Source organism: Equus asinus, chromosome 1 (assembly GCF_041296235.1).
Source record: "Equus asinus isolate D_3611 breed Donkey chromosome 1, EquAss-T2T_v2, whole genome shotgun sequence".
NCBI classification, from domain to species: domain Eukaryota; kingdom Metazoa; phylum Chordata; class Mammalia; order Perissodactyla; family Equidae; genus Equus; species Equus asinus.
The window spans coordinates 95,128,896-95,156,691 of NC_091790.1; the positions used below are offsets into that span (position 1 = coordinate 95,128,896).

At 41.7% G+C, this 27,796-nt stretch overlaps 1 protein-coding gene across 16 annotated transcripts in view; it reads left to right on the plus strand.

Annotated features, from left to right (window-relative positions):
• The window catches only part of COBL (cordon-bleu WH2 repeat protein), a 281,679-nt gene that overhangs the window by 124,735 nt on the left and 129,148 nt on the right, over positions 1-27,796 (plus strand). For 8 of the 16 annotated variants that reach the window (XM_070496988.1, XM_070496931.1, XM_070497372.1 and 5 more), the window contains one exon: positions 22,369-22,518. The exons of 5 other annotated variants lie outside the window; for them this stretch is intronic. In XM_070496988.1, coding sequence (XP_070353089.1) covers positions 22,369-22,518 — 150 coding nt within the window. Of the gene's footprint in view, positions 1-33; positions 109-22,368; positions 22,519-27,796 lie in introns of all 16 variants that reach the window. 3 more of the 16 variants (XM_070497264.1, XM_070497441.1, XM_070497188.1) reach the window with 1 other exon arrangement.

Sequence of the window (27,796 nt, forward strand, 5' to 3'; positions counted from 1 at the left end):
TGGAGATGACGTGGATTCACACTTGTGTTCCAGGCTGAGCAGATCGGGCTGTCCGGGGTGGACAGCGATGAGGACGCCTCAAAGTCGGCATTAGGAAGGGGCTCAAACGTGAGTTCTAACACCCAGCAGGTGCTTCTTGCTAACTGGGCTGAACTTCTTGCTGCTTTGCATGGCCTTCTAGAAAATGAAATTATGGATTAGTTTAGTTGTCTTTTGCTTTTTGGGGGTTGTTTCAGTCTAGAAGATGCACAAAGGTGCATATGGCCTCTTTTTTAGTTGTCCATGCTATATTTGGAAGATGTGGAATATTTTAGTTTCTGCCTCTCTGCACATTTGGCACAATCAGGAGGATCCCTTGTTAGATTAACTGAATTTACAGTCCCTGGAATTACTTCCGCTCATTCTCAGGAACCAGCTGATGGTTTGAGAGCCACACGGCCCTGTTTCCCAGTCCTGGGTCTACTAGTTCCTAAACTCTGCAATTACTTTGAAAGAACTTTGTAAAACTACCAGTGCCCTCACATTTCAAAGTTGGCATGTAAAAAGTTTCTTCATAATTTTAAATACTTGAAAGAAAATAATTCATAATATCTTATCAACATTGATATCTTAAATATAGCTAATAAATTTTGATACCATCACTTTTTAAAAATTACATAGACAAACTCTTCTAGAACAGTAAGACATTTTGCATTATGGTTCTTTTCTTTGATTTCACATTTCCATGATAGTCCGCATGTAAAATTTTATTGTTTCCAAAATATTCTTTATTCTTGAAAGTCTTTCATAAAAATTTGAAATGAAATGTAATATAAAATTAAAATGTCTATCTAATTTTTTTATTTCATGTGATCATAAAGCTGTAAGTAGGAAAATATTCTTCCAGATTGAGTTCATATTACAATTGCAAATAAATAAATCGACATGCATATGTTACAACTGTTAACAAATAATGTTTAAGCATGAAAAGTAAATTGTTTTGGAAAAGATACTTTTTAATAAGATGAAAGGTAATCTTTTCATTTAATCCATATATCCACTAATGAACATAATCTATTGATAAAACTGATGTTTCAACATTAATTCTGTAAGTCTTTTCATTTTTATTGGTTTAAGCCCTGAGGAAACATTTTACATAAGTACGCGAGTATGGAAAAGTGCTGTTATAGCAATGCCTTTCAGTTCTTTGAAGTCCTTCCGGTTAATCACATAGTAATCTATCGTCAAAAATTATTTTGAATTATTTTTTATCTGTACCTGGTTAGATTCTCTTTCAAATCTGTCAGTAGCTAAGCCTTAGAAACCAGTTGGCTTGCAAAGAGATTTGTTCCTCAGTCACACTGGAGTTACTGACTTCTTGGAGGTACAAGAAAAAAAAATACTTCACCAAGATTTATCAAATAACAATTATACTCATTACTCTTTGGCACTTTCTTTTTTTTCTATAATGTTTTAAGACATCTCTCCTAATAGAATAAATGCAATAGAAACAGATGTAGAAATGAAATTATATATGTGAAAGAATTTTTTAAATTTAAAGTGTTATATGAAGTGCATATAAAGGTGTATTACAATTAGGCATGATATAGTTACTGTAATTGTGTAAATTGTTTCTAGATAATTTTAAAAAGTCCAAATGATGAATTTGACATCATACTCTTGTTTTTATCCTTGTTATATTTTTCAGTGGTCTCAAATTACAATTCCATGCTTCACAGCTGCTGATTTTACTAACATGTTGATCTGGACTAAGGAATAGCAAAATCGACTAATTTTTTTAATTTTATTGAGATATAATTGACATATAATGTTGTGTTAGTTTAATGTCTACAACATAATGATTTGATATATCTCTATGTTGCTAAATGATCAGCACCATAAGTTTAGTTAACATCTATCCAAAAAATTTTATACCTATGTTTGGTGATGGATGTCATAGATACAGTTCGAGGAAATTGAAATATTGTCAGTTTTCACTCACTTTTGCCAATACAGTGTTTTTTAATGAAATTTTTTAATCTAATCCCAAATTTTAAATATATTTTTGTCGATATCTTAGGTTTATAGATTTAGCTCATTCGGTTTATGAAGAGTGTCTGCCATAAAACTAATTGGCAAAATGAACCCTTACTGTCCAACCAAAAACCTAAATCAAATTTATTTTTGGTTAAGAAAAAATCAAGTTATATTTTTTAATTTAAGTAAATATGTTAGTATGTGTCCCGATGACCATTATCTCGTTTCTGAATGTAACAGTAGCTGTGGTGAGATGCTCTCAATTCCTCACAACTCACTTTAAGAACATGGGTTTAATGCTCTAGACTTAATGCTTCTTTTCCCTTTTAATGGCCATATTTTAATGCTCTGTGAAAATCAGCTCTCAACTTTTATGACACCCAAATCTTGTTAATTTCTGACTTGAAGGAGGATTTAACATGTGGTAGGAACTAAGGCTGCAAGTGAACCCAGGCATGGCAGCAGCCCGTCAGTAGAAATGCTCGTGATCGTTCTCATCTGAATCCAAATAAACATGATTAAAATTATGTAATGAATTTTAAGAAAATTCCTTCTTCAGTTTTATAATGTTAAGGAAATCTTTACCTGACATAACCACATCAGCAATGCTAGTGTTTTTTGCTATAAAACATACTTAAATCAACTGAGAATGGTTTGGAATGTCCATTGACTCATTGGTCTATAAGGCTTATCTTTCATCATCCTCAACTCTGGCCACAAATTTTTTTTTAATTTTATTTATTTATTTATTTATTTTCGGATGTACATCCTAATATGTTTCAAATTCTGTGTAGATTAGATCATGTTCACCACCCGAAAACTAATTATAGTCCATCCCTTCGCATGTGAGCCTAATCACCCTTTTTGCCCTCCCCTCACCATGTTAACCACCAATCCAATCTCCAATGCTATGTGTATGTTTGTCATTGTTTTTATCTTCTACATATGAGTGAGATCATATGGTATTTGTCTTTCTCCCTCTGACTTATTTCACTCAGCATAATACCCTCAAGGTCCATCCATGTTGTCACAAATGGCAGGATTTCATCATTTCTTATGGCTGAGTAGTAGTCCATCATGTATAAATACCACATCTTCTTTATCCATTCGTCCCTTGATGGGCACCTAGGTTACTTCCAAGTCTTGGCTATTGTGAATAACGCTTCAATGAACATAGGGGTGCATGTATCTTTATCCCTTTGTGTTTTCAAGTTCTTTGGATAAATACCCAGCAGTGGGATAGCCGGATCATATGGTAGATCTATCCTTAATTTTCTGAGGATACTCCATACTGCTTTCCATAGTGGCTGCACCAGTTTGCACTCCCACCAGCAGTGAACAAGGATTCCCTTCTCTCCACATCCTCTCCAACATTTGTTGTTTCCTGTCTTATTAACTATAGCCATTCTGACTGGAGTGAGGTGATACCTCATTGTAGTTTTGATTTGCATTTCCCTGATAGCTAATGATGTTGAGCACCTTTCATATGCTTCTTGGCCATCCATATATCTTCTTTGGAGAAATCTCTGTTGAGATCTTTTGCCCATTTTTTAATTGGATTGTTGGTTTTTTTGTTGAGCTGGATGAGTTCTTTGTATATTTTGGATATTAACCCCTTATCTAATATATGGTTTGCAAATATTTTCTCCCAGTTGTTAGGTTGTCTTTTTGTTTTGTGATGGTTTCCTTTGCTGTGCAGAAGCTTTTTAGTTTGATGTAGTCCCATTTGTTCATTTTTTCTTTTGTTTCCCTTGCCTGGTCAGACATGGGACTTGAAAACATGCTGCTCATGGGGCTGGCCCGGTGGCGCAGCGGTTAAGTTGACACGTTCCGCTTCTCGGCGGCCTGGGGTTTGCTGGTTTGGATCCCGGGTGCGGACATGGCAGCGCTTGGCACGCCATGCTGTGGTAGGCGTCCCACATATAAAGTAGAGGAAGATGGATGTTAGCTCAGGGCCAGGCTTCCTCAGCAAAAAAAGAGGAGGACTGGCAGTAGTTAGCTCAGGGCTAATCTTCCTCAAAAAAAAAAAAAAAAAAAAGAGAAAAACAAAGAAAATATGCTGTTCATAGACCGATGTCAAAGAGCATACTGCCTAGGTTTTCTTCTAAAAGTTTCATGGTTTTGGGTCTTACATTCAATTCTTTAATCCATTTTGAGTTGATTTTTGTGCATGGTGTAAGGGAATGGTCTACTTTCATTCTTTTGCATGTGGCTGTCCAGTTTTCCCAGCACCATTTATCGAAGAGACTCTCCTTTCTCCATCGTATGCTCTTGGCTCCCTTGTCGAATATTAGCTGTTCATAAATGTGTGGGTTTATTTCTGGGCTCTCAATTCTGTTCCATTTATCTGTGTGTCTGTTTTTGTGCCAGTACCATGCTGTTTTCATTACTATGGCTTTGTAGTATATTTTGAAATAGGGGAGTGTGATACCTCCAGCTTTGTTCTTTTTTCTCAGGAATCCTTTGGCTATTCCAGGTCTTTTGTTGTTCCATATAAATTTTAGGATTCTTTGTTCCACTTCTGTGAAAAATGTTGTTGGAACTTTGATAGGGATTGTGTTGAATCTATAGATTGCTTTAGGAAGTATGGACATTTTAACGATGTTAATTCTTCCAATCCAAGAGCATGGAATATCTTTCCATTTCTTTGTGTCTTCTTCGATTTCTTTCAACAATGTTTTATAGTTTCAGCGTACAAATCTTTCACCTCTTTGGTTAAGTTTGTTGCTAGGTATTTTATTCTTTTTGTTGCAATTGTAAATGGGATTGTATTCTTAATTTCTCTTTCTGCTACTTCATTGTTAGTGTATAGAAATGCAACCGATTTTTGTACGTTGATTTTGTATACTGCAACTTGACTGTATTCCTTTATTGTTCCTAAAAGTTTTTTAGTGGAATCTTTAGGGTTTTCTAGATATAAAATCATGTTGTCTGCAAAGAGTGACAGTTTTACTTCTTCTTTTCCAATGTGGATCCGTTTTATTTCTTTTTCTTGCCTGATTGCTCTGGTTAGGACTTCCAATCCTATGTTAAATAAGAGTGGTGACAGTGGGCATCCTTGCCTGGTTCCTGTTCTTAGAGGGATAGCTTCCAGTTTTTCTCCATTGAGAATATTTGCTGTGGGCTTGTCATATATGGCCTTTATTATGTTGAGGTAGTTTCCTCCTATACCCGTTTTATTTAGAGTTTTTATCATAAATGGATGCTGTATCTTGTCAAATGCTTTCTCTGCATCTATTGAGATGATCATGCGATTTTTATTCTTCATTTTGTTAATGTGTATCATGTTGATAGATTTGCAGATATTGAACCATCCCTGCATCCCTGGAATGAAACCCACTTGATCATGATGTATGATCTTTTTAATGTATTGTTGTATTCGATTTGCTAGAATTTTGTTGAGGATTTTTGCATTGATCTTCATCAGTGATATTGGCCTGTAATTTTCTTTTTTTGTGTTGTCCTTGTCTGGTTTCAGTATCAGGATAATGTTGGTTTGGTAGAATGAGTTAGGAAGCCTCACCTCCTCTTCATTTTTTGGAAGAGTTTGAGAAGGATAGGGATTAAGTCTTCTTTGAATGTTTGGTAGAATTCACCAGGGAAGCCATCTGGTCATGGACTTTTATATTTTGGGGAGGTTTTTGATTGCTGTTTTGATCTCCTTACTGGTGATTGGTCTATTCACATTTTCTACTTCTTCTTGGTCCAGTTTTGGAAGGTTGTATGTTTCTAAGAATTTATCCATTTCTGCTAGATTATCCAATTTGTTGGTGTATAGCTTTTCACAGTATTCTCTTATTCTCTTTTGTATTTCTGAGGTGTCCGTTGTAATCTCTCCTCTTTCATTTCTGATTTTATTTCTTTGAGCCTTCTCTCTTTTTTTCTTGGTGAGTCTAGCTAAGGGTTTGTCAATTTTGTTTATCTTTTCAAAGAACCAGCTCTTGGTTTCATTAATTTTTTCTATTGGTTTTTTAGTCTCTATTTCGTTTATTTCTGCTCTGATTTTTATTGTTTCCTTCATTCTGCTGATTTTGGGCTTTGTTTGTTGTTCTTTTTCCTGTACCTTTAGATGCACTTTTAGATTGTCTATTTGGGATATTTCTTCTTTGTTGAGGTAGGCCTGAATTGCTATAAACTTCCCTCTTAAAACCGCTTTTGCTGTATCCCACAAATTTTGGCATGTCCTGTTTTCATTTTCATTTGTCTCCAGGAATTTTTTTATTTCTTCATTGACCCAATCGTTGTTCAGTAGTATTTTGTTTAATCTCCACATTTTTGTGGCTTTTCTGGTTTTCTTCTTGTAGTTGATTTCCAGTTTCATACCTTTGTGGTCAGAAGAGATGCATGGTATTATTTCGATCTTCTTAAATTTATTGAGACTTGTTTTGTGGCTTAATATGTGATCAATCCTGGAGAATGTTCCATGGGCATTTGAAAAGAATGTGTACTCTGTGGTTTTTGGATAGAATGCTCTGTATATATCTACTAAGTCCATCTGATCTAATGTGTCCTTTAAGGCCAGTGTTTCCTATTGATCTTCTGTTTGGATGATCTATCAATTGGTGTAAGTGGAGTGTTAAAGTCCCCTACTATTATTGTGTTACTGTCTATTTCTCCTTTTATGTCTGTTAATAATTGCTTTATATATTTAGGTGCTCCTATGTTGGGTGCATAGATATTTACGAGTATTATATTTTCTTGTTGAATTGTTCCCTTTATCATTATGTAGCACCTGTCTTTGTCTCTTGTGTTTGTTTTAAAGTCTATTTTGTCTGCTATAAGTATTGCTACCCCTGCTTTCTTTTCTTTGCCATTTGCATGGAATATCTTTTTCCACCCTTTCACTTTCAGTTTGTGAGTGCCTTTAGGTCTGAAGTGTGTCTCTTGTATGCAGCATATACATGGGTCTTGTGTTTTTATCCACTTGGCCACCCTATGGCATTAGACTGGAGCATTTAGTCCATTGACATTTAAAGTAGCTATTGATAAATATATATTTATTGCCATTTTGTCACCTTTTTTTTTCTGGATGTTTTAGTAGTTCTTCTCTGTTCCTTTCTTTTTCTCTTGATCTCTTCCCTTGTGGTTTGATGGCTATCTTTAGTAATATGTTTGATTTCTTTTGTCTTACTTTTTTTCTTGCTTGTTATAGGTTTCTGATTTGTGATTAGCATGAGGATCCTATTTAATATACTATGCATATAACAGTCTATATTGAATTGATAGACTCTTTAGCTTGACCTCTTTCTAAAAGCTCTACTTTTTCACTCCCCTCCTCCCATATTATATGTTTTTCAAATCATATATAGTCTCTTGTTTAGTGTGTGTCTATCCATTACCCTCTTATCATTGAAATAGGTGGTTTTAGTACAATTTGTCTTTTAGCCTTCATGTTATCTTCACAGGTAGTTGATCTGCTGCCTTTACTAGATTTTTACCTTACAAGTGATTTTATTGCCTGGTTTTTTGTTGTTGTTTTATTTTTTTTTTTGATAGTTCTTTTTTTTATCTCTATTTGTGGTCTTTGCTTTCCCACTTAAATAAGTCCCTTGAGCATTTCTTGCAGAACTGGTTTCTTGGTGATAAACTCCTTTAATTTTTGCTTATCTGGGAAGCACTTTATCTCTCCTTCCATTCTGAATGACAATCTTGATGGATAGAGTATTCTTGGCTGTAGGTTTTTTCCTTTTAGCACTTTGAATATGTCATGCCACTCTCTTCTCACCTGTAGGGTCTCGGCTGACAAGTCCATTGATAGCCTGATGGGCTTCCCTATATATGTCACTTGTGGCCATTCTCTTGCTGCTTTCAGAATTCTCTCTTGTCTTTAATTTTGGACATTGCAATTATAATATGTCGTAGTGTGGGCCTCTTTGGGCTTACTGTGCTTCCTGAACTTGAATATCTGTTTCCTTCCTTAGGTTAGGAAAATTTTCGTCTATTATTTCTACAAATAAATTTTCTGCCCCTTTGTCTCTCTCTTCTCTTTCTGGGACACCTATAATCCGAATGTTAGCATGCTTGATATTGTCCCAGAGTTCCCTTAGACTGTTCTCGTTCTGTCTAATTCTTTTTTCTCTTTTCTGTTCTGCTTGGGTGATTTCCTCTAGTCTTTCGTCTCGCTCACTGATCTGTCCTTCTGCTTCCTCTACTCTGTGGTTGAGTCCCTCTAGTGAATTTCTCATTTCCAGTATTGTATTCTTCATTTCTGATTGCTTTTTTTTTTTATATCTTCCAGTTCTTTGTTGATGTGCTCACTGTGTTCATCCATTCTTCTCCCCATATCTGTGAGCATCTTCATGATATTTTGTTTGAACTGTCGAGTAGGTCACTAGTTTCTGTTTCATTTAGTCCCTTTTCTGGGGCTTTGTACTGTTCCCTTGCTTGGAAAGTATTCCTTTGCCTCCTCATTATGCCTCTTTCTCTGAGCTTATTTCTATGTATTAGGTAAGTCAGCTCTTTCTCCTGATCTTGGAGAAGTGGCCTTATGTATGACATGCCTTATGAGGCCCAGCAGTGTGCTTCCCTCTTGTCACCAGTCCATAAGAACCAGGAGTGACCCCTTTGTGAGCTACTTGTGTCCTTCTGCTGTGGCAGGGTTGCTCCCACTGCAGGTACCCAGGGAGTCTAATCTTTCCTTCCCTGGCCAGCTGATTGTAAATCTGGTTTGGGGAGCCTCAGCACTGTTTGCTACAAAGTCTATCAGCACACTCCTATTGCAGTTTTCCTCTTAATTGGGTTGGTACCCAATGTGGCTGGTTGCTAGGCTCAGGGGCTTACAGTTGTGATAGGCCTCAGGCCTACAAGGCTGTTGTCAGTTCTCTTAGGAGTGCAGCTGAGTAGGGCTGACCCTAGGCACAGGGGCACTCAATTGTTTCAGGCTTTGGAAGGTGGGGCTGATCCTTTTTATGGCTATTTGTGAAGCACAGGTCTTCTACTGCAGATAAGCCCCACACCCCACAGGACCACATACACCGTCAACACAGTCCTGGTCCGTGTACACTTCTCAACCCCCTGGAGTGTACCCCAATGCTGCACTGCAGGGGCCTCCGCTTCTTCACCAATGGCCCCCACAGTTCACCTGGTCCTCACACAGGCCCTGCCCCACAGAGGCAGACACCCTTGCCTGCCTGTAGAGGATCAAGGCACCCAGTCATTGCAGGCTGAAAAGTAGCCTGAGGGCTTGCTGTTAGGTGGGGCCAGTCCCTAGGGCGAGTTGCCTGCCCTGGCTGAACTGGTTTAAATCTGTGCTCTAGTGGGTGTGGCAGACCTCTGAGCTAACAGGCCAAGGTATGAACCTCAGTAGCACCCACGTCAGCACACCTGGACCAGCTCAGAACCATGGCCCTCACCAATGTCTCAGTCTCCAGAGAGGTCCCTCCTCTCACCAAGATGCCGCCATAGCCCACCAGGTGAGTCTCGTTTCACCAAAGGACTGTCAGCCTTCTCTCTGGTGATTTTAGGTTGCTGCAATGAGTGAGTTTGTGCATGGGCCCTTTAAGACCCGGGTCTTTTCGACTTTTCCCCTGATAGCTTTTCTGGGTGTATCCTCGCTGCAGTTAATAGCCAGCCAAGCCAGACAACAAGACCCCTGTTTCAGTTGGGCTGAGTCTGAAGGATGCTTATAGCAGTATTGTCCCCTCTCCGGACCTCACTCCTCCAGGGAGGGCTGTGTACCTTAGAGTGGCTCCTACCTGGCCAGCTGAGAAGCTCTGCTGCTCCCAAAGGCGGCTTTTTTCCTCTCTAGCAGGAATTTCTGCCCCTTGTGCCTTTTTCAGGACTGCCCCTTGTTGTGGGGGTTCTTTTTATCCAGTTTTCAGTTTTCAATCAGGAGTAATTTTTCCAAAAATAGTTGTAACCTGGTTGTGTTCATGGGAGGAGACGAGTTCAACATCTGCTCACACCGCCATCTTGACGAGATCTGCCACAAATTCTTTTTAAATGGCTTGTAATATTTCATGCCATCTACAAACTATGCGTTTGAATAGGGAATCTATTTAATTCTGTTGAAGGGCTTGGCCACTCACACCCCTTTGATTATTACCATGTACCAGGTATTATAACTTTTTCTACAGCAACAAATGGCAGCATAAATTTTGTAGTGGGCATTGTTACTTTGTGTGAGATTTTTTTTCTCACTAATGCAACATAAGAATACATTCATACCATAGATAGATGATAGATAGAAAGATAGATAGATAGATAGATAAGATCTAGGCAAGAACTTCATAGGAAATATCCAAAGCATTTATGAGAAAAAATATAAAATTCTGCAAATACAAAAGTAGAATTGTACAAATGGAAAGACATGCCACATTATTAGATATGAAGATGCAACATCATTATGTTGATCAGATTTTGTTGTAGAGCTAAAGGAGTTGATTATAAAGTATAGTTGGAAAAATAAACAAGCAATAATAGCCAAGAAATCCCTGAAAAGCAAGAGGGTAGATAAGCCTTACTAGTTTTAAAGTAGTTTCTAAAGCCTCTATAAGTCAAGCTGTGTTATATTGGTCACAAATAGCTCAGTGGAACAGAATAGAAAATCCAGGGCCAATTGAAGATGGAAGTATGATATACAACATAGTCAACATGTCAAATGAGTGGAGGGAAATAAACTTATTAATATATGGCATTGGAATCATTGAATAACCACAAAGAGAAAGATAAAATTATATATGTTTTCACAGTAAACACTAAGATAAAAAACAAATGGATCAGAAATGTAAATGTAAAAATTGAAACCATGCAAATACTAACAGAAAACAAGAGTTAATTCATCTATCAATTGAGTGTGGGGACTATGACCCAAAATCTAGGTGTGATGGGGAAAACACTGATAAATTTGACTTCAAGAGAAAAAACTTTCTTAAATGGCAAAAGAAAGAAAGAAAAAGAATATTATAGTCAGAGTAAAAATCCAAATGACAAATGTGGGAGATGGGCTTTTAGAAACAGAAGAGAAGATGACATACTGATCTAGATAGACGTGAATAGAAAGTTCACAGAAAAACAAATGTAAGTGGTACATAGATACATGAAAAATGCTCAAACTTACTCATAATGAGAAATATAAATTAAACCTACAGTGAAGTTACATTTATCACTCATTAGACGGGCAAAACCTCAAAAGCTTGTCAATACACTCTGTTGGCTAAGCTCTAGGGCCCTTATAGACATTGCTGAGCAAAATGCAAAATGCTGCAACATTTATGGTGGGGAATTTGACAATATCTAGCCAAAAAGTATATGCATTTACTCTTTGACTCAGAAATCCTGCTTCTAGAAATCTATCCGAAAAACTCATTGGCAAAAATCCGAAACGTTTCATGTGCAAAGCTGTTTATTGCACCATTGTTTACCAGCAAGAAATGGAAGCAACCCGAATGCCCATCCATGAGGGATTGGTGGAGTAAACTGAGGCATGTCTACTGACTAAGCACCATGCAGCTGTGAAAGGGAAGGAGGAAGAGCATTATATACTGAAATGAACTGTTCCCTAGGATATGCTTTTTTCATTCTTTTAACTTAAGGGTGACTTTTGTTGAAAATCAAAATTAATAAATGAAGTGGCAATGTGGTAGATTAATTATTGGCCTGGAAATAGTTTACTGGATTTGAAGCCATATGTAAGGTATAGCACTTAATAAAATGATGGTGGCCGATGTGACAATGACCATAGCTACCACCACATGCCTGCCTGTGGCAGGCACATGCTTAGTTCTGTGACCTTGTTTCATCCCCCCCACAGCACTATAAAGTAAGTGTGATCTTCCTTAAACGACGCAGAAATTCCCAAGTCAGAGGTCAAGTGGTTGGTCAATCCGTTGATGTCTGTTTGTGCTTCTTGATATGTTTTATATTCAGGGTTTGTATTTCTTTTTGATTATCATGTCTTATTAATGTCTGATATCACGTTTCCTTCTGTGAAGCATGTTGACGGTGTAACATTCCTCAAGAGTACTCTGCTATTGTTTTAATAAATGTCCCCAAGCCATTGACTTCTAGTCTGCAAGTGCCCTTGATCTTACTGGAGGTAGAGTCAGAAAGCCTCAGGGGAGTGGGTCACACTGCCCCCTGTTGCCTTGAACGTGCCCTTTTTCCAGGGATTTGGCAGTCGTTCCTTCAGTTGCACTGTGTGGCCAGCGAGAGGCGCTCCTTTGGTATATGTCCAGTAATAAAGTGCAACCCCATTCCATTTCCTCGTGAGTTTCTCCCTACCTTAGGTCTCATAAAGTGCTTGGATGTTGCTTCACAAGAAAACAGATCTGCAGTGGTGGATATCTGCCTCACTGGTGCCCCCCGTTCTGTGCCTTTGTGCAAACAGGGTGACTTGTAGTTTCAGTTCAAAGTCATAGTGAAATCTCTCTGAAGAGCCCAGAGGTGGAGAGCTAGCCTGGTGGCGGCTGAGTGCAGGCATCTGCCCTTCCCGTGTGAGAGCTGAGCTTTCAATCACACGCAGCGTAGGAGACCTCTCTGTCTCCACTTTCTCATCTGTATAATGGGGGTGACACTATCCACCCACAGGATCAGTGTAAGGATTAGCAATTACAGAGCTCAGCTAACACCCTTAGGAAGTACTCTAAAATGATAGGTAAACTTGACTGAAGTCCTATTAGAAAGTTTGCAGTTATTATTGTTTGTTATTTATCCTTGAGAAAATGTAAGTGGTTTATCATATCTATAACCTGAAGAGTCTGAAGAGAATAGATTTGCATTTTTAAAAATTATCCTAATGTAGATGGTCAAAGTAATCAAATCTTCCCTGGAAAGTTTGGTTAATTTTATGTAAACTAAAGTTTACTCTATTCAAGATACATCTTCATTTTTTTTTTAAAGATTGGCTCTGAGCTAACATCTGTTGCCAATCTTCTTTTTTCTTCTTTTCTCCCCAAAGCCCCCCGTACATAGTTGTATATTCTAGTTGTGGGTCCTTCTAGTTGTGGCATGTGGGACGCCACTTCAGCGTGGCCTGATGAGCGGTGCTAAGTCTGCGCCCAGGATCCCAACCAGAAAATGCTGGGCTGCCAAAACAGAGCATACAAATTTAACCCCTCGGTCCACATCTTCATTTTCTCAATCAAAAGGTCCTTGAATCATAGTGAATATAATCACCTCCCACATAATTTCAAGCAGTTTCCTGGAATTTTACATTTTTCAGGAAACTCTCCTCTATGTTCATGCATAGTGTACACTTCCTTCATGCCACACTTCTCACCCTGAGACACAGGGAGGGGATGTGGTCAGGCACCATTGGATGGGGTTAGTGGTGAGATGGGAATGGCTCCCAGGTCTCTTTCTCCATCTGCTGTTTTCCTAAGGCGTGTAAACATCAGTGATAAATTATACACACTGACGTAACAAAGTACCTGAGTTAATTTGTAATTCAGCACACAAAAATACCACACACACAAAACACCATATGGTAAAGTAGAAAATGCTCTGCGTAGGAGTAAAGTGGCCCCTATTCTAACCCTGGTTCTGTTATTAACTGTGAGACAGACATTGAGAAAATTGTAAAATGAACGGTGAGAAGTAACTGACCGTTTGTGGGCCTCTTGCCTTGGTTCAAAAAAGCCAAATTCTATAAATTTGACTAATCTAAAGTTTATCAACATGAGCTTCATCAGATAACCACTGCATTGATTGTTACCACAAAAAGTCTCTTGAATGATTTAAAAAATCTCTGCCTCAATTAAAAAAATCAAAAATCATCCAGGGGCATTTTTCCATGTGCCCTGTTAAGGCAATTATGCAAATATTCTGTCATCCTAGCCTTTGCTTCTCATGGGTGGAAGGAGTCACTCCCTGTGTTCTGAAGTGACTTCCATGTCCAGAACCCTAATGCATTTCTGAATCCAGGTTGGAGTGTTGCACACAAGTAGCTTGGCCTCATGGAGGCTGCTGCAGCACTGGGGTCCTGCACTTAGCAGCCCAGAAGTTTTAGGGACGCCCACCAGTAAAGCAGCAGTTTTGGAAAAAGTTATTCAAAACTAACTTGTGGAGCAAATTCCATAATTTTAGCTGCCCCGAGTACCATGCTTATCAGAGATCCTGTATTTCTGCCCAGCTTGCGCAGGCCTGTTAAAAATCCTGTTGTAAGTGGATTCTAAAGAACTTCTAAATGTTCCCAGAAGTGTGTGTTGAGTCAGTTTTGCCATAAGGGGGCAGCATGTTCACAAGCACAGAGAGTCCTGGGGAAACTGGATCCTCCTGGCCTGGAAAACGTAAAAATCGCTGTTTTTGGAATGTTCACAAATGAGGGCAGAAGAATATGTCCAAAAGGCTGAGCCACATGTTTCTGATGTAGAACTAATTTTTGTTATAAATCAGTTTTGAAGAGATATTTTGAGAGTATAGCTTGTACCGTTCAAAAGTGTTTTGTATTCAAAATTAGATAATAAATATCATCTGGAAAGTTTGGAAAGTGGATGCCTACAGTCCAACACAATTTCTTGTCACTTTGTGTATTCTCTTGAGCCTTTCTTTCTCTGCTTTGTACATAAGGCCAACTCTGAGATGCATAGAGAGGCACTTTTTTCACTTAGCATCATGTCATTGACAATTCGCTCTAGTACGGCGAGTTCTCTTAATAATTTCTTTAACGGTTGTATGAGCCTCCATGAAGAGGGAAAGGTGTGACCTTTTTTTTTGTTTGCTTGAATTTGGATTCTGACTTTAGCGCGTACAACTCTGCGACCTCTGAGAGCTTTGTCTTCCCCGCGTGTACGGTGGGTTTGTACTCACACCCTCCCAGGGCTCCTCCAAGGATTAAAGGAGATTGAATGGGCACCAAGCACACGGATACACCCATAGTCAGCACTTGGTAAAGTGGCATCGCTCTTCCCCATTACTTGTTGCTTTTTCCTCTGGTATTATAAATAATGTAAGGGCCATCTTTGTCCCAAAAGCCCTTTTCATTTGGCATCTTCCCTTATGAAAGACACTTGCAGAGATATTAGGGAACCAAAATCAAATAGTGCAAAGGAAAGAGAGCATAAAGTGTAATTTAGAAAAATGATCCTAAGCTTCTTCACGTACCTGTTTGCCCATTAAACATAGCTTTTAAAGTTTTCATATCACGCTCTCTCTAATGTAAATCTGGAAACTATCAGAGGAAGGTTTTGTTTTTAAAGCTTACTGAGTTATTTTCCAAAGCCTATGATTCTTAGAATGAGGTTAATATGTAACTAGAGCCTGAAAGGTTGGTCGGGAGTGCCTAATGCCAATACTTAGTTCTCGAAGTGAAAACCAGCAGCATAAATTTTTAAACTCTTGACTGAAAATTTAATGTTTGTATGGGTGAAAGGTAGAAAATGTTCCTCTCAAAATACTGATTTTCCTTGTGTTCCTTAAAACATGCGTATCTATTTTTTTCTAGTGTCTGTATTTTTCTGTGGCCTTCTCCCTGCTCTTTGAGGGACGTGTCTAAAACTCTAGAATCTCAGTTGCCTGCACACAGGTTGGTTGAGTGAGTGGCGTCTAAGTCGCTTCTGAAACCAAGGAGCAGAGAGAAGCAGAGCTCCCAGTCCCTCCGCCTCCCTCCCTATCTAGGGAAATGACACCTCTGTCATCACAGTGGCTTAGGCCAAACCTTGGAGTCCCTTTTGCTTCCTCTCTTTTCCCGCAGTCCGTCTGCCATCCATCCTCAAATCCCATCTGCTGCCTTCAGAATCTCCCGCTGGGCGCAGCTCATGGTCGCTCTCCCACAGGCCTCATGGGCCACACTCCGCATGGGCTGCCTTTCCCGTCTCACTGCTGTCGGTCCTGCCTTGTACACGTAGCAGGCAAAGCGAGGCTTTCAGAAGGTGGGTCCAGACATGGCACCTGCTGCTCAGAGCAGCCTCACCTCACTCACGTAGACAGTCCACGTGCCCTCCCACCTTCCAGACATTCTCCCCCAACCTCTTCCCATCGTGGAGACATTCTCTGCGTTTCTAGACACACTTTTCTTGTGTCTCAATCCAGATTGTTGAAAAAGGACGTGGATGGTGTACAGGAGCTTTCCCCAGATTTGTACTTTCAAATGATGGTTGAATCCTTGTCCCACCTGTTTCATCACTCTCCCCCCGTCACTGTGCTGCCAGCCTCCACCTGTCCTGCCTCTAGCCACACACCCATGTCTGCAGTCCAGCTGTGCTGTCCTTGATAGTCTTCTGAGCTCCTTCTGTAGCAATCAGAGAAGAGAAAAACACTTTTTGTTTGGAATGAGTTTTTCTCCCCGAGTGTCTCTTGGTTTGCGGGCAGTGTGGTGGGGCTGCCATCTGCAGTCCCTCCTCCCTTCCCAGCGTGAGGTCTGCGTCCCAGGACATTCTCCCCGATCATGCCTATGCTCCAGGCCTGGCTCTGGGTGACCTGGGTCAGATCCCCCTGGGATAGTGCTCCATCCTGGAGCCTCTCAGGGCCCGGCCTCCCTTGCTCTCTCCTTGCAGAGCTTGGGCTGGACTTCTCTGTCTGCGTGGCCTTCACTTTCTCTGCCCAGGTGTCATGTTTTCTTGATTTCTCCATCTTAAATTTGCCCCATGTTAACGTAGATTCCTTCCTTCTCTTCTTTTTGAGCTGTCGTTACAGGCCTGGACTCCCAGTGAGTGAGTGAGTGAGGGGGTAGCCTCTCACTCCCCCCACCTCTGTGAGCTCCGGCTCCACCCCTTAACCACAAGCCCCACTTTGAGGGTCTCTTCTCCTGTGCAAAATTTTGGCATAGTTCCAATTCGTAGAAAATTGTACAATAAGCAGTCATGTATCAACCACCCACAATTAACTAATGTTCATGTTTAGCCAAATTTATTTCATATCTTTGTGTTAATTTTTAAGAAGCTCAGCAAACACAGGTGAAGCCACCTCTGTAACCCTAACATACTCTGTTCCCTCCTTCCTTCCCCAGGGGTCACAACCCTTTGGAAGGTTTTAAGTTTAATAAATACCCATAGTAAATGGGTATATGTCCATAAACAGGATGCAATATTGTTGTATGTTGTAGCCATGTATGTGATGATTTATTTTGAAGGTCTGAATCGTGACTCATAGAATAAGAACAGTTAATATTGGGGAAAAAAATAGACAAGGAATGATACAAGGAAGGGAGGGAAGGGGAGGGAGGGAGGGAAAATCGAAGGAAGAGAAGAGTGCAGGGCCTGCTCCAAAATAACTAATCACAGATGACCCTCTCTGTCTGCCCCTGCCCCAGCACCTCTCTGGGCAGACTTCCTCCGAGCCTGTGCAATGGGAGACCAGAGGACACTGGGATACGGAAAGGAGCCAGGCCAAGCCCTGCATTCAGAAAGACACGCACAGGGGAGCTCCCCTCCTGGTGCTGTCAGACTCCAAGTGTATCACAGGGTCTCATGAGAATTCTGATTCGGAGTGGGGCGGGGGGCTGCGATTTGGCATTCTATGGAGCTCCCTGGTGAAGCTGATGCTGCTGAGGACCAGGCGGGCAGCACTGGTGCGGTGGTGGACCAGACTTAGGGACCAAAAGAGCAGAGGGGCAGCTGTCCTGCGCAGGAGGACAAGGAGGGTCTGCTCAGAGAGGGCCAGGTTCAGCCGAGACTCAGACCGTGAGCTGGTCCCTTGGGAGGATGTGGGGAGAGGCAGGCCTGGTAGGAGGGGCTGCCGCCAGAACAGGGGACACGCCAGATGGGATGCTTTAGATTATGGTTCCCGTGTGTGCGTGTGTGCTTGTGTTCCTGCATGTTCATGTTTCTGTGTGTGTTGTGTGTGTGTCTGTGTGTGTCAAGGGCAGTTTTTAATAACTATAGATTGGAAACACGTATACCCTAAAACAGACTGCACAGATTACTTACTACTTCTCAATATTTGGCACTCAGTCTGGGTGAGAAGGATCAGAGCTTTCTTTTCATCTCATGATCAGCACGATGCCTATATTTGTGTGGCTAAGAATGTTTGCTGCCCCAGATGATATATTTTGGGTCTATAATTACCTCGTAAGCATGACGCTTCTGAATGACAGCCTCCAATAAATGCCTAATACTTATGTGTGACATTTCCTGCCGGTGACTCCTGGGGAGCCTGGCGTCTCCTGTTGGAGGAGATACTGAGATCAACTTTCAGGAGGGAAGTTTCATAAATTTTGGCACTGAGCTTCAGACTGGGATAATCTGATAAACTTGGACAATAACTAATGCCTGGACATTCTGAGAAAAAGAAAAGGAAGCAAAACCAAGAGGAATAAAAAGGTAAAGAAATATTTCTGCCTCCCTGGCTTAAAAGAATATATATATATGTATATAAATATAGACAAAATATAGATATTATATATAAATATATAATATATATTATATAAAAATATACATATATATTTTTGGTCAGAGTGTTTTGGTTGAACTATAAGAATACATATTTAGCAATATTTCTTAAGCCAATTGTCTTTGATATTTATTTTCTTTTAGTGTAATGGATTTCTGTCTTAGATTGGATGATTTTCTAGCTTTATAGTAAAAAATATATAGGCAAATGGTTGTGAAGCGTATTCCTTTGAAAATATGACTTACAGAAACACATGTGGTTTTCCCTTGCGTCGGTGTTTCCTTGGCGTCTCTGTCTCGGTGAGATGTGAGTCCTGCGCGGCCGCTTGGGGGTCAGCAGAAGTGCGCATTGGCATTTCCATAACTAGGGATGCAGGCTGCCCTCCGTACAAATCATTCTATGGGGACCTGGAACAGATGCTTCAGGTCGACTCTAAACAATTCGGGTAGAATAGCTTCCATGTTACCTGGCAGATGTAATGTCCACTGTTTAGGTTCCATTAGGTCAGACGTTGACTGGCTTGGAGGCCACTGGGTTCAACACATACTACTCCTGAGGTATCGGCTTCTGAGAATTCTTTCATTCATGGGGAAAGGGATTGAAATCTGTGGAAATGAAGTCGAGTAAAATGAACTGTGCAGTCTTCTTCTCACCGTGTCATGCTGGCGGTCATTATTTTTCTTAGTCTTGCACATTTGATGACTCTGGCAGTGAGTGGTCTCTAATCTTCTCTTTCCAGTCACCTCAGTTGACTCATCTGTGCCAAGAATCACACTGCCACTGCCTTTAAAGGCTCTCTGCTGATCTCAACAACCATCTCAGCCTGGGGTTGTTGAAAGATTGCAGTCAGCTGGTAGCAAAAAGGGGAGATGACTTTAAGCTCTCTGAGGGCAAGAGCTGTTGTTATTATTATTACTACTCTTACTTTCATGCCTGTATTCTAGCACCTAGTGCAGTGCCTGGAGTGGGAGGAGGAGCTAACAGGCACCTGTTGCATGCATGCATGCCACGTTCAGAAGCATGGCTGGTGAAAATTAATTTCTGGTTCTATTTGTTAATAGTTTATATTATATGCTAAAGATAAAGTATAAGCAAAGTTAGGTTTAGCACAGGAAAAAAAATTTAGTAATGCTGAAGCATTTATCCCAGCTGCCCAACACAATAAATTTTTTTAACTTTTTATTAAGATTATGATAGTTTACAACCTTGTGAAATTTCAGTTGTACATTATTGTTTGTCAGTCGTGTTGTAGGTGCACCACTTCACCCTTTATGCCCACCTCCCACCCCCCTTTCCCCTGGTAGCCACTAAGATCTGTTCTGTTTGTCTACATGTTTAACTTCCACCAATGAGTGGAGTCATACAGAGATTGTCTTTCTCTATCTGGCTTATTGCACTTAACATAATACCCTCAAGGTCCATCCATGTTGTTGTGAATGGGATGATTTTACCCTTTTTTATGGCTGAGTCATATTCCATTGTATATATATATACCATATCTTCTTTATCCAATCGTCAGTTGATAGGCACTTAGGTTGCTTCCACGTCTTGGCTTTTGTAAATAATGCTGCAATGAACATAGGGGTGCGTGGGACTTTGGAACTGCTGATTTCAAGTTCTTTGGATAGATACCCAGTAGTGGGATGGCTGAGTCATAGGGTATTTCTATTTTTAATTTTTTGAGAAATCTCCATACTGTTTTCCACAGTGGCTGCACCAGTTTGCTTTCCCACCAGCAGTGTATGAGGGTTCCTTTTTCTCCACGACCTCTCCAACATTTGTTACTTTTTGTTTTGGTTATTTTTGCCATTCTAACAGGTGTAAGGTGATATCTTAGTGTAGTTTTGATTTGCATTTCCCTGATGATCAGTGGTGATGAGCATCTTTTCATGTGCCTATTGGCCGTCCATATATTTTTGGAGAAATGTCTGTTCATGTCCCCTGCCCATTTTTTGATCGGGTTGTTTGATTTTTTGTTGTTGAGTTGTATGAGTTCTTTATATGATATGGAGATTAACCCTTTGTTGGATATATGACTTGCAAATATTTTTTCCCAATTGGTGGGTTGTTTTTTTATTTCAATCCTGTTTTCCCTTGCCATGAAGAAGCTCTTTAGTCTGATGAAGTCCCATTTGTTTATTCTTTTTATTGTTTCCCTTGTCTGAGAAGACATGGTGTCTGAAAAGATCCTTTTCATACTGTTGGCTTTCAGCTTTTGCCCATTGAGTGTGATGTTGACTGTGGGGTTTTCATATATGGCCTTTATTATGTTGAGGTACATTCCTTCGCCACCCGTTTTATTGAGAGTTTTTATCATAAATGCACGTGGGATCTTGTCGAATGCTTTCTCTGCATCCGTTGAGATGATCATGTGGTTTTTGTTTCTCATTTCATTGATGTTGTGTATCACATTGATTGACTTGTGGATGTTGAACCATGCCTGTGTCCGTGGTATAAATCCCACTTGATCATGGTGTATGATCTTTTTAATGTATTGTTGTGTTTGGTTTGCCAGAATTTTGTTGAGGATTTTTGCACCTATGTTCATCAGTGATATTTTCCTGTTGTTTTCCTCCTTTGTGTTGTCCTTGTCTGGTTTTGGGATCAGGGTGATGTTGGCTTCATAGAATGCGTTAAGAAGTGCTCCATCTTCAATTTTCTGGAATAGTTTGAGAAGGATAGGTACTAAATCTTCTTTGAATGTTTGGTAGAATTCTCCAGAGAAGCTGTCTGGCCCTGGACTTTTATTTTTGGGGAGGTTTTTGATTACTGTTTCAATTTCTTTATTTGCCAACACAATAAATTTTTATGCAGAGATTTTGAATGACGATTCCTTGTTGGAAAGGGGGCAGAGTGGGAGCTTCAGAATAAGAGCTGGTCTTCCACAGTTCCACTGACAGTTCTGGGGAACTCTTAATGCCCTCTCATCTCCTTGAACTTCTGGCCTCACCCCATGGAGGTCAGGGATTGGGATGACCTGGCAGGCGTGCCAGTAGCCACCTTTCCAAACACCTGCCAGGCACTAATGACACCCCATGGCCCAGCCTTGTCTGTGACAAGGACATTGACTGTCAAGGAGAAGGGGAGGTGCTCTAAATCCCAGCTGTGAGCCGGGAAGAAATGAGAGAAGCTTCATTTTAATGTTTTTGATGAGTCACAATGATATTGATTATATTCTTAAACAAAATTGTAGCGAGGTCTGCTGCCTCCTTTGGAATATCACCTGTTCCGCCTGAGCTGTGAATGTCAGCTGGATGGTACCTGCCATCTGAGGCTCTCAAAGCCCCTTCACATCTTGGCCCTTGTTGCCACTACCAGGGAGCAGTGGTAACCGCTACTGGTCCTGATCCGCAGAGAGGAAAACTTCCCACTGCTCTCTGGCTGCTGTGCTGGAGCTGCATCTTCCTCTGAAACTAGCAAAGACCAGCATCGTCCCCCATCATGAGGAGGCCATGTGTCACCCAGGCTCCCTTCTGAGGAGGGAGTTAGACATAGCACAAGGAGGGCATTTCCTTTACTCTTGAGAAGCCAGGACTGGAAGTTAGGGTGCAATGGTTAGAGAGGAGAAGTCATGGACTATACGTATAACTTTTTGCTGTCAGATGATTCTTGGAATACTGGATATTCCAAGTTAACAGGACCAATGAACAGGTGCACTCATGGGAGGTGAGTCTAGAACCTTGTTCCTGTGCGGGATAAAGCTATGGAGCCGTTCGGAAGCTGATTGTGGGGGTAGGTTATGACCAAGGGTTGAGGGTCTAGGAGGCTGGCCTGTGGTCACTCCTATAAAGGGCTGGGCTGTTCCAGTGTGGAGCATAACACGTTAGTCCCACCCTGTTCATTTTTAGATCTAGCAACCGGTCACCTTCTCAGACTTTCTACTTAGGGCTGTTGTTTAAAATGATAATGGATTTTCTTCCTCAATTTTGCACAAATTCAGGGCTTCTGCTGTAGGGTAATATGAGTGGCAGTCAAACGATTTTGACTATGGCCACCGTATTATAAGGGTAGGTTAATCTGCTATAACAAGTAAGTTCTCCAAATTCAGAGGAGGCTTAGATAAAAAGTTCTTGATTCCTCTCATAGTATTTCCAAGACTGGAGTTGTCCAGGGTTGGAGGCACTAACCTTTCAACAAACAGGAGACCAAGATGACCACAGACATCTGCCTTTCCATCAGCTGGAAGGAATGGTGATGAAGGGCCATGTGCAAGAGGTTCCAACCATAGGCCCATCTGGAAGTTGCATGCATGTCACATCCACTCACATATTATTGGTGAAAACTTTGATGTGGCTACATAGAGCTGTAAGGGAGCCTGGGAAATATAGCTTAGCTGGCCACCATGAGACAGCACTTAGATTGAATCAAAGAAGAGGAGAATGGATTTTGCTAGACAACTGGCAGTTCTGATATTACCCTGAGGTGGGGCCGAAGAGCCTGCAGCCTTCTTACCACATCTGCTTCCACTCTCTCCTCCTTCCCTGGATGTTCAGAAAGGAGAGGCTCTAAGAGAATGGTTTGAGTTCACGTTGAATTGTTCTCAGCAGCCATTTGGTCATTTAATTTGTAAGAGAATATAAACTTATATGTGAGATTGTAGGTAATTGAACATGCTGTAAACCCAAAACAGAAGCACAAAAAAATCTTCAGCAATTTAAATTTAATAACGCATATTAAATGTGTTAACATTTCATTACTGAAATATTACTCAAAATTAATGTCAATAAATTTTCAATTAAATTTCAAATTGGCAATGAATAGAAATATTAATGTTAATAAAATAAAAATGGATTCATTAATGAAATATCACACAAGAAAATTTGAAGGAGATTATGTTTACATTTGTTTTAGCATATGTGTATGGACAGTTCCTTATTTTTATTCTAGTTATTTGAAAATTATTTGCTAAATATCTTGCTACTGTATATTTTAATTACCAGCCATAATAACTAGTTGGTAGTGATAAAGCAAAATTGACAGTGAGATATTATTAAGAAGCAGAAAGGCAGCACTTGAAAGCCAAAGTCCCTGTGTGCATAACGTCGGTGATGTGTCATGAAAAGCATCCTTTGTCTGTGTTGTGGGCTTCTCCCCAGAGACAGCAAGTGTTTGATAAGAACTTAGAGCCCACTAGGGCAGCTGGGACCCACCGTAGAGGACAAAACTAGAAGGCAGGGTAAAGTCTAACAATGTTTGAGTTTAATCTTAGGAACATGAAAGAGTGTTGCTCCCTAGCAGGCTCAGGTAAGTGGTCCTCAGCTCTAGCTGAACATGATAGCCCTTGTACCTGAAAGAAGGCCTACAGCTGGGATTGGTTCATTGGTGGCCCCATTCTGAGGATGCTCGAGGCCCAGCCATGGAGGGAATATCTGAGTCACAGAATGCCCATCCTGGGGCAACCAGAGCGTTCCCATCTCTGGCAATGCCCCTAAGACCATCACCAGGCCCTGCCTCTACTCCTACCTAATCCACAGGTGAATCATATGACAAGGATGAGAGAAGATACCACTTGCAAGCAGACTTGTACAACCAATTAATTTGTACAGGAAACCGCTTTTGGTTTTGGAATCCTGTTCTGCCTTTGCCTCCTCCTTCTTAGCAACAGGCGATGTAGGTAGGGCTGTGGGAAGCAGCAGCACCCCGTGAAAGAGCTCACAGCGGTGGATTTCACTAGAAGAAGGGACTGCCTGGGAACCATTGAAATAGTAATTAGCAGTTGGTTGCCAACTTGTTCTCTTGCTTTTGGTCTGGCAGTATGCTAACGAGACATGCAGGCGAGATGGTTTCTATAAGAATGCAGATAGCCCTGGGATCCTAAATGCCGGAGCAGCTTGCATGAGGGATTCATGGGGCCTGGGAAGGGGAGAAGGAGGACCCATGGCGCCAACCAAATTGAACTGGCGCTAAGTATCTGGATAGCATGAGAGGTGGGAGTCGGCGTGCTATTCAACAGGCCTCAGATATGAGGACTTTTCTAGTAAGGCAAAGTAATTGATTTTTATTTGACTTACAATTAACATGGTCCCCTCGTCTTAAATTCATTCTCACTTTGAATCAGCACTTACCAGGCGTTTCGGGAAGACTTACAGTGTCTGCTCTGGTTTGTCCTGAGCCCTGCAGCCCTTCCTGGGATGCTCCTCTAGCTTTGACTGCTATTCTGCTTCAGCACCTCCCTTCATATCACTTACATCTTCATGACATGGTTGTAGAGTGTGCACATCGAAAATTATGACTTTGGAATAGGAGTGTATTTTGTCCTGAGATCACATGACACGTGAGACAGAGGTGCTATGAAGCCAGAGTCAGATCCTTAAAATGCTGATGAGGGCCCAACCCAGTGGCCTAGTGGTTAAGTTCAGTGTGTTCCACTTTGGCGGCCCAGGTTTGTGGGGTCGGATCCCAGGTGCAGATCTACCCCATTTGTCAGCCATGCAGTGGCAGCAACCCACATACAAAATAGAGGAAGGATTGGCACAGATGTTAGCTCAAGACTAATCTTCCTCAACAGAAAAAGCTGATGCACCTGAGGGGGGACAGCCAGAGGCCATTGGTGAGCAGGTGGTGAGGTTACCTGGCACGTCTGCTGGGGGCCTCCCAGGGTTTGCACTAAGCCAAGCTCTGGGTCCCTTTCTGCTCAGGAAGAAATGATTCAGAGTTCCAGCTAAGTAAGCTAGGAAATCTCCCACTACTTTTTGCTGGTGTGATTGCTTGTCAGTTTCTTTTGGGGCTTGTAGCTCCTGACTGAGCAATTAGAGGGCTGCTGCAGTCGTTGCAGGGCAGCTATCAGTGAGCCTCAGGGTCTGCCCTTTGGCATTTTGTGTCGTTTCAGTGAGCACACTATAGCATGAGGGAGATGCTCTGAACTGTGAACAAGGCTTAAATCTATTTTTAAAAAATTTGGAACATTTATTTTCTTACTTTTTTATACTTTCTTAGCCAAATCACTCACATGTCACTACCTTGTGGAAACTGAGAAGGGCAGGTGGGTCCCCAGGAGGGGAGAGCATTTGGTTTCTGATCTGTCATGTCTGGAGGAGAGATGTCCACGTGCCTTCCAGGGCACAAAAGCTCAACGTGCAAGTGGGCCAGCCAGTTTAAAAACTGCTCATAAAGCGAGAGAGAAAGCTGCAGCCCAGTGGGGAAGGCATTTGCTTCTGATGTGAGCTGCACACGGGACTGCATGACTCCTGAAGAAAGTGTGATTGGGAGGAAGCCAGGAGCCTGGACACACCTGCTCATGACCCTCAGGTGGGGAAGATTCCAGGGCAACTGCCTGTTACTGCCGTTTTGGGGAGAAACCGTCCGCCACCATGGTGGTAAGAACTCAGGTATTTGCAGCCTTTCTGGCTGCAGTCGTCAAGAGAGCGTGCTATCCAGGAGAGGTGACAGACACTGGTGTCTCTTTTTGACTCAGAAAATGGAGAAAAAACCAAGCCAAGCAGTGGAACAGTGTGGCTATGGAAAGAGCCCTTTTGGGAACAATGAACCACCCTCAGGCTTGGTGTTTATAGCAGACCCTGACATCGGAAATGTGAGGTTCATCTCAGGGACTTGGAAAAATAATCCAGAAATAGGGGTGGAGGTTTCTGTATTAAAATCAGAATTGAGAACTTCAGTATTTATAATAAGAGACTTTTTATGGTAGAACATGTTACCATATATGTGTATGTGTGTATACAATTTACACACACACACATACATACTAAATGAATAAGGAGGTTGGGGACATTGTTCAGTGGACACCGGCTGGAACAAGGATTCTCTACAGGACAAGGGTGCTGCAGGCCGGTCTCTGACAGGGGAGCGCTCCAGAATCACCTGGGTGGTTTCACTCACACACATAGCCTTTGCTGAGATTCTAGAAAGCTCACTCCTGGTCTCCCTCACTCCTTGGTTTCTTGCAGGCCTGTTACTGAAGGGCTGCTAGAGGGAGTGGATCAGCCAGCATGCGCCAGAACAGATGAGAGCCACAGTGAGAGAAAGACATGCATTTCCAGTTGGCAGAGTTCCCAGGGAGGGAGCTAAGGAGATTTGGGAATGAGCTGTGAAAGCCAGAGGGCATTGATGTTGGCCAGAAAGGAGAGAGGCTGGAACAAGACCTCACGTGTGTTGACATGATCTCTGGGCCAAAGCCTCAGATGCAGCAGAGTGAGAGAGAAGATGAAGGGAAATGGAGGTCCAGTGGGCAGGTAGGGAGGGTACCCCAAACTTGGGAAGAGGGAGACTTTGAAGAGCACTCTCTTTGCTTAAAGCTAGCAGAGTTGTCCCTTAGAATCCAGCTCCGAGAGAATCTGATGCTAACAGGAGCCAGAAGTGGAGCCAAAATTCTGAAAGAGCGAGAGAAGGAAAGAAAAGAGAAAATCAACCCTCTCCACTTCTGTTGCCCTCTCCCCAGTCATCCCAACTGTCCGACACCCAAATGATCCAGGTGAGGGAAGGTAAGGAAGCTTTTTCTGACCCACGACGAAGAAGGCCTCGGGGGATGGCTGAGGGCAGGCTGGCAGAGAGCTTGCTGCAAGAATGTTCTGCAGGGAGAGTCCAGTCTGCCTGTGGGAAGCCATGTACATTCACCTACAAGCCTGGAGCTAAGATGCCCCCAGAGGCAGGCAGCTTCCCCAAGGCTGCTGAGGCGTGACTCTCCTCTGCGTGACAAAACCCTTCTCCTCGCTCTTGAGTACCTTCTGTCATCAGGCGCTGCTCAGGGACTCCTGGCCTGGACAGAAGGTCCGCCATGCTTGTTTATGGAACAGGCTGCCCATAGGTCCCCATTACCTACACAGGAAGATGAGAGCATCACACCTCTCCTAAGATTACAAACATCTCAACAGACATATCTGCTTTCCAATGTTCTAGTGGATTGTAGCAATTGTACTCGGTAACCATTGTGGTGGTTTGGTTTTCCTCCTGGCTTGTTCACATCGAGCTGAAAAGATTGAACAGACTACCATTGACCTCCTTTGCTGTCCCCTCTGTTTCCAGCCTTCAGATGGGAAAACCTGCATATCTTCTCCAGGGCACTCCTTCCAATTCTCCTGCCTCCCTGGCCTCTGGGCTGTGTCAACCCCTGAGCTCTGGCACTTACAGCTCCCCTGCAGTCACCTTCCTTCATCCCTTCTTTTTATTTCCAACAAGAGTTAATGTCTTAATGGGAGAATGCAAGGCACATGTCAGAAGAACTACAGAAACATAGCCCTAAAGGCCAGGTGCACAGGAAAGGGCTGGGGCCACATGAGATCATGAGGAAGACCTAAAGAAACCTGCAAAGGGCTTTACAGGGAACTTCATGGGTGACCTTGAGATGTGTGTGCCCTGAGGTCCCCTCTCTGTCTCCATGCTGGCATGCACTGAATCAGCTGTGTGTCCCAAGAGACACACAGTGGAGCCTCAGAGAGGGGTCAAGGGTGAGGTCACTGGTAATTTTGTTAATTGATAGTAAAGTACCAAAGTTTATGAATGATTGGCTTAAAACAGATGGAAGCTGTTCAAGGTTTCTCCTTGCAAAGCACCGTCTTTC